Below are 7,078 nucleotides of genomic sequence, written 5' to 3'. Positions count from 1 at the left end.
AGGACTTACTCTTTGGAAGCCTAGTACTTAGTCTATCGGTCTCTTTTTGCTGAACCGCAAAGTTACGGGGACGTAAACACACCAGCATCAGTTGTCAAGCGATGTTGGGGGGACAAACACAGATACACAAACATATACACACATTTATACATATATACGACAAGCTTCTTTCAGTTTCCGTCTACCAAATCCACTCACAAGGCTTTGGTCGGCCCGAGGCTATAGTAGAAGACACTTGCCCAAGGTGCCACACAGTGGGACTGAACCCAGAACCATGTGGTTGGTAAGCAAGCTACTTACCACACAGCCACTCCTGCGCCTATAAATATATATATATATATTTATAGACACATATGCACAAATATATAAATAGAAATATCTCATCACCTCATGCTCTTCCTTTGCATATATACATATGTATATGTTACTATCATCTTTTACTGCTCACTTTGACCCATGCTAGAATGGGCCAAATGGAATTTGTTGACGCTGGTCTTCTACAGCTGGATGCCCATCCTGTTGCCAACCCTCACCTGTTTTCAAGCAAGATAATATTTCCCCATGGCTGGACATACTTTGCGTGGAAGGCTTGAAGCACACAACCTCACTAGTACGATAATGTTCTAGTTTCAATTCAAACCAGGAAACAATTCAAAACTCGGAACGAGCATAAATGCATCAATGGATGCATATTTACAGTCATTGACTAATCTACAGTATAACAAAATTTCAATTCCTGGCTCCTTACTAAAAATGTTTGTTATGAGACATGAGAATGATGTTGAAACCATTGAAATTCTTTGTTTTGAACAAACAGCCAACATTTAATTACTCAGTGTCTCATTCATGGACCCTGCTGTAATTATATGTCAGGACATTCATGCCTAGCAAGTCGCATAACTTCTTACATCTTAAGTGATTGCAAATGATCAAAGTATGAAATCAATTCAGCTCAAAGAACCATGTTGAATTATTATCAGCACTGTCATCATCATCACCATTTAATGTCCATATTCCATATTGGTACATGCTGGATGGTTGGTCAGGAGCCAATGAACAAAAGGACTGCACTAAACTCCAGCGTCTGCTTTAGTTTGGTTTCCATGGTTACAGAGTGTACTGGATGCTTTTAATGTGGCAGTGGCACTAGTGAAGCCACCAAGAATCTTGCAAGACAAGACACCCTCAACTGAGAGGGAGTGCAGTATTGAAGATGATAGCTTTGTGCTAGGTGATGAGAGATTAAAGTATGATAGACAGACAGGAGCAGGTGTCATGTAGAAGGGGTGACACATGACTACCTCAATTGGAAAAGAGAGCTGGTGGTAAAATGTGAAAAACAAACAATTTAATTTAAAAAAAGAGTAAAAGAAGAAAAAATTCAACCCCTTTGTTATTATATTTCTGTTGAAAAATACTGTCGTTATTTTAATTAATTTTGAAAATAATGAAGAATTTTATAAAATAACTGCCATTATTGAGCAGGTGTTTGAATCATACATAATTATATTGAAAGCAGGGTTTATTTTAACTTAAAGCAGGAATCATAGATTCAGGGGCAAACTCAGGCAGGTTGGTATCAAAAAGGGGTTAAGTGAGGAAATGAAAACTAAAAGATGTAATTCTTACTTCGATTGGCTGTAAATATTTCGATGGCAACATTTTGGAGTAGATATCGCCGAGAGAAAACTGCTCTTATTTCTAAGAAATGCCATTTTCCATGTAAGTGGTCGACATAAGCCAATACCTGCAAGAACAGAATGAAAACAATGTAATTAAAGCCTTTATATTTTATAAAGTTGTAGTTACAGACAGTAGCAGTAGTGGTAATAGTAGTAGTAGTATGGAGGGGGAGTGTCATGCGCTGTAGCAGCACGTCCACCATTTGTTGGTGATTCCCTACTATTCTTGGTGGATGATGTCTTTGCGCCACTCAAGTGACAACCTTCCAACAAATTGACCTGTTTTGGGTAGTTGTTGCTGGTGAAGGTTTTAGGAGTGAAAATCTTACTTTAACCTCTTTTAGTCACCTTTTACAACATACAGAGGAAATGGATCTATTCTTTGACATGTGTTCTTCACAAAACAGTATAATATATTTACATGTAATTTTGTGCGTATATATGTGTATCTGTTTGTCTATCTATCTATCTAACTATCTAATTCTCTATCTGTGTATATATATATATATATATATATATCTTATCTATATTGTAAACAGTGTTATTAAATGATGTGTATTCTTTTTAACCCTTTTTCTTTTTGCTAAAACATCAAAACGCTCACTATGCATTTGCAAAGTCGTGTGTGTGTGCGTTGAATGTGTATGTGAGTGTATATGTGGTGAGAAACTTAGAAGTTGATAAAGCCTGCAGACATTCATTTCCAAACACATTCATTAGTCTGTTTTATGATTATTATTCTACCTTGAATAAAGAAGAAACATATGCGTGTACATGTTAGCTGACGGTGTGTGTGTGTGTGTGTGTGTGTGTGTGTGTGTGTGTGTGTACATGTGTGTTTTATTTTTAGATCTTACTGCTGTCATATCGAAAATACATTCCAGCCCACAGCTAAAAAGAATATATTTTTAAAAAAACTTTTTTTCCATGTTTCTTAAATCTACTCTTAAAGGACAATTAATTTTTTTGTCTTCATATTCAAAATATGGTTGCTCTTTTAAAAACTTTTAATAACATATTTCTAATGAAAAAAAGTGTTTTTATTAAATGAAAATAATCAAGAATTTGAAGGGATGGATTTAGTAAAATAGTTTTTATTTATTGGTATATTATATTGTTGTTTGGTACACAATTGTGTATGTCAGAAATGGTTCTCACATATGAATAGTGGTTTAAAACGGTTTCATATGGAGTACCATTAAAAAAGGTTAAGAATCTGAAATACCAAACTCTTCAGAAATAAAACATTGTAACTACTCTCTCTTTACTCTTTTACTTGTTTCAGTCAGTTGACTGTGGCCATGCTGGAGCACCGCCTTTAGTCGAGCAAATAGACCCCAGGACTTATTCTTTGGATGCCTAGTACTTATTCTATCGGTCTCTTTTGCCGAACCGCTAAGTTACGGGGACCTAAACACACCAGCATCGGTTGTCAAGCGATGTTGGGGGAACAAACACAGACACACAAACATATACACACATATACATATATATATATACATATATACGACGTGCTTCTTTCAGTTTCCGTCTACCAAATCCACTCACAAGGCTTTGGTCGGCCCGAGGCTATAGTAGAAGACACTTGCCCAAGGTGCCACGCAGTGGGACTGAACCCGGAACCATGTGGTTGGTAGGCAAGCTACTTACCACACAGCCACTCCTGCGCCTATAATGAAGATTATTTATAACTCTGGTACTAGATGCCAGATTTTTTGAAAGAGTTGACTTAACTTCACTGAATCAATTCTCAGTACTTTTTTGGTATTTTACTGATACTTGTTTATCAAGTGGGGAGTTGTAAAAGACAAAGTGAAGAATATTGGGAGGATTTGAACTTCGAGTATAAAGTGTGAAACAAGCTTGGCACATTTCTATAACTCTACCACCTTAACAACAGCAGCAGCAACAACAACAACATTATTAAAAATCTATTTTTAAAAATAAAGCAAAATGATATTCCAAAATTAAAGTGCCAACTGCTTTGTCAAAAATGGTTTCTAGTTTAGAAGAAGAAGAAACCAAAGAACTATTTTTAGATTTTTAAATCCTTTTGAAGAATAAATATGACTTGGCGGCGAGGCAAGATCGTATGGAATCAAGTGAGAAGAAGCAGAGAAGTAGGGGAGGTTTGAAGTCTGAGAGACATTTGAAATGAAGATGAAATGAAGAGCTGTCCAAATACATTATAATGAGAAAGATGAAATATCAGATATACTTCTATTTCTCTCAATAAATACACACACACACAGAGTCACACAAGCATAATACATACATATACTTTGCCCTGTGTTATATTACACAAGTCGTCTTTATGATAAACAATTTTGCTTGTTTGTAAGTGTGTGTGTGTGTGTGTGTGTGTGTGTGTGTGCCACCATCATAGACACAAATACAAATATAAATACACGAATAGAAACATACATTAAATCACACAAACATACAGAGATAATGCATGCAATCAAAGGCCCCTGCATCCAGGGATCAAAAACTATTCTATGTTGTGTATGTAGGAGTCCAGTGCTTTGCTTCACCAAGGAGCCTGTAATGTTAAGAAATCCTCGACTATAAGGGTTATCTTTTGTTATTGTTCTTTTTAATCAGAGGTGAACCTTAATTGAGAAGGTTAAGTGTTTTTTGTATTATACTGTGATGATGATGGGAAATGACAGTAGGAGCCATTATTATAGACTGACAGTAGTGTTAGAGACTTGTTAGAGATAAAATACTTTGCAGATTTTGTTCCACCTCTTTATGTACTGAATTCAAACCCAACTGGGGTGGGGAGGGTGGACCTACTTTGCTTTTCATCCCTTCAGGGGGTCAATAAAATCAAGTACCAGTCACATACTGGAGTTGAGAGAATTGACTAATTCTCTCCATTGACCTTCAAAATTGCTGGTTTAATAGCCTTCATCCTTTCTATACATTTAGGGGTCCAAAATTAATGTTGTGCGTGTAGGATCCTAGTGCTTTATTTTGCTTGGAATCCTGTAATGATAAGGCCCTGACTATAAGGGTTATCTTTTGTTATTGTACTTTTTATCAAAAGTCAACCTTAATTTTGTATGTACAGGAGAAAGGATTATTATTTTTATTTTTATTATTATCATCGTTGTTGTTGTTGCTGTTATTGTGGTGGTGGTGGTGGTGGTGCATTGCAGATTCAATGAAACACCAAATTAAAAGCCACATGTAGTTATGTTCTTTTACATTCTGAGTTCAAATCTTTTATGGTGCATACCTTTACCATCATGGGAGTATACATAAAGCACTAGTCAAGAAATTTGACAGTAATAAACACCCTCCAAAATCCATGGTCTTGTGCCTGTCGTTTATAATGTCCTCTTATCAGTCGCCTCTTATGGCAAATAACATATGAACAGTTATGATATGACAGAGACATACTTTGTCATGTTGTTAGTCATGTATCTTTTTATATTTTAAGTTATGTCTTTAGCTATGACTTTACTCATGTCTTTAATTCATATCTTTAGTTATGTTTAAGGCTATGTCCTTAGACATGCCTTTTTACTCCTTGTAGGATAAGTGGGAAAGATGACCCTGGTGGGTTCTAAGTTCAGATCCCACAGAGGTCAACTTTAACATCCACCCCTTCAGGTTCAACAAAATGAAATATAAGTGAAGTAGTGAGATTGACTCAGTTAAATAACCACTTGACCTAACTTCCAGTTCTTTTGCTGATATCAAAAATTGAATGCATTATTTCTGTCCAAATATTTCAAGTTAGCTTATGATACTTCATCTTACATTTCTGTTAAAATGGTTAATAGTAGTGTAGATGGATAGATTCTCCATTTAGCAGTATCAAAATTTTTCAATAATGTTTAAGCTGTTCTCAAACACTTTAACCATTGACAACAGCAGCTTATCTTAGATAAGAATTCTTGATGTTTCAAAGACCTACACAGTTGCAAAGATATATTTTTCTGTAACAATTCTAAAGAGTATTTAAGGAAGAAAGCTGTCTGTTTATTGACTAAACATTAATTAAGGACAACAATGATGATGGTGATAATGATAGCAATCATTGTCGTCGTCATCCTCATCATTATTAGTGAGAGACAATTTATATATCTGTTTGCCATGTCCTTTCCACAGAAGTTTGAACGTCACATAAAAAGTTAGAATACAAATGATATGATAAAGATAGATTATTAATAACAAATACAACTAAGACATTACAATGAATCTAAAAGAGCACATCCCTAAGATGGTGTTTATCAATACTAAATGTCTCAAAAAATGCATACTGGTACATTTAGCTGCACTTGGTTAGCAGATACAGTTATAGATTCCTAAATTAAGCATATGCAGTAATCTTTTATGTTTTATTTCTTTTTAATTAGATCTTGTTTTGACTATTGTATGTTTTATTGTACTTATTTATTTCCATCAAATATTTGTACTCTCGTCCTCTTTATATATCCGTTCATAAATTGTATAATGTCCCTCATCTTTTTCTTTTCATATTTGTAAACTTGTCTTTCACACAAAACTTTTTCTTTTTTGTAATCCCAATTTTCATATATTTTGTATCTCTTCAAGCCTTTGTGGCTTATAAAAGATTGTTGTTGTTGTCGTCATCACTACTACTACTACATTATATTATATAAGGCAGTGAGCTGGCAGAATTGTTAGCACACCAGACTAAAAACTTAGGGGCAGTGCAATTGTCTTTACATTCAGAGTTCAAATTCTGCCAAAGTTGACTTTGTCTTCCATCTTTTTGGCATTGATGAAATAAGCACCAGCTGAGCACTTGCATTGACGTAATTGACTACCCCACCCTCCCCTCAAATTTCAGGCCTTGTGCTTGAATTAAATATGATTATTTATAATTTTGACACAAAGCCAAAAATTTTAAATTGTTGGGGCTTGCAGTCCTACGGCTAATATGAACAACATTGCTCACTCAAAACATTTAACTGATGATGGATCAGCCCAACTATATACAAACAGATATCAGAAGTGGTATGGCTCTCTAGTGCAGGTAGTGGGATCACTGTACACTTAACAAGTGTTTTATTACTTATGGTGCCATATTTGAGCTCCCCAATCCTGACTACTTGTCTATTTATTCTCCATAGTTGATCTTTAAAGACAGTTGGCAGGAAAACATATGAAGTGACGGATCTTGTTCAAAACGGGGGCACCAGTATTTTCTTAACGAAACACTTTGAAACTTGGGACACTGGTAGAATGTGTCATATAAAACATCTTTTTCTCTTAGTCTTCTTAACAAAAAACGTACATCGCAAGTTATTTCATGTTAAAGTTGTCGTATTTCTGTAATTTCAACCAATGACTGACGTCCATTCAGCCGTAAAAATTAAGTGCTGACTACGTAAACAAACGATTCTCGGCGGTGATAA

At 35.2% G+C, this 7,078-nt stretch overlaps 1 protein-coding gene across 3 annotated transcripts in view; it reads right to left on the bottom strand.

Moving 5' to 3' along the window:
- LOC106873692 (neurobeachin) overlaps positions 1 to 7,078 on the bottom strand; it is a 436,667-nt gene that overhangs the window by 5,253 nt on the left and 424,336 nt on the right. For all 3 annotated transcript variants that reach the window (XM_052973555.1, XM_052973556.1, XM_052973558.1), the window contains one exon: positions 1,630 to 1,747. In XM_052973555.1, the coding sequence (XP_052829515.1) occupies positions 1,630 to 1,747 (118 nt within the window). The remainder of the gene's footprint in view (positions 1 to 1,629; positions 1,748 to 7,078) is intronic.

This window comes from Octopus bimaculoides, chromosome 16, assembly GCF_001194135.2.
Source record: "Octopus bimaculoides isolate UCB-OBI-ISO-001 chromosome 16, ASM119413v2, whole genome shotgun sequence".
Lineage (NCBI taxonomy): Eukaryota > Metazoa > Mollusca > Cephalopoda > Octopoda > Octopodidae > Octopus > Octopus bimaculoides.
The sequence above is the reverse complement of the archived record's forward strand: the minus strand, read 5'-3'. Positions and strand labels throughout refer to the sequence as shown.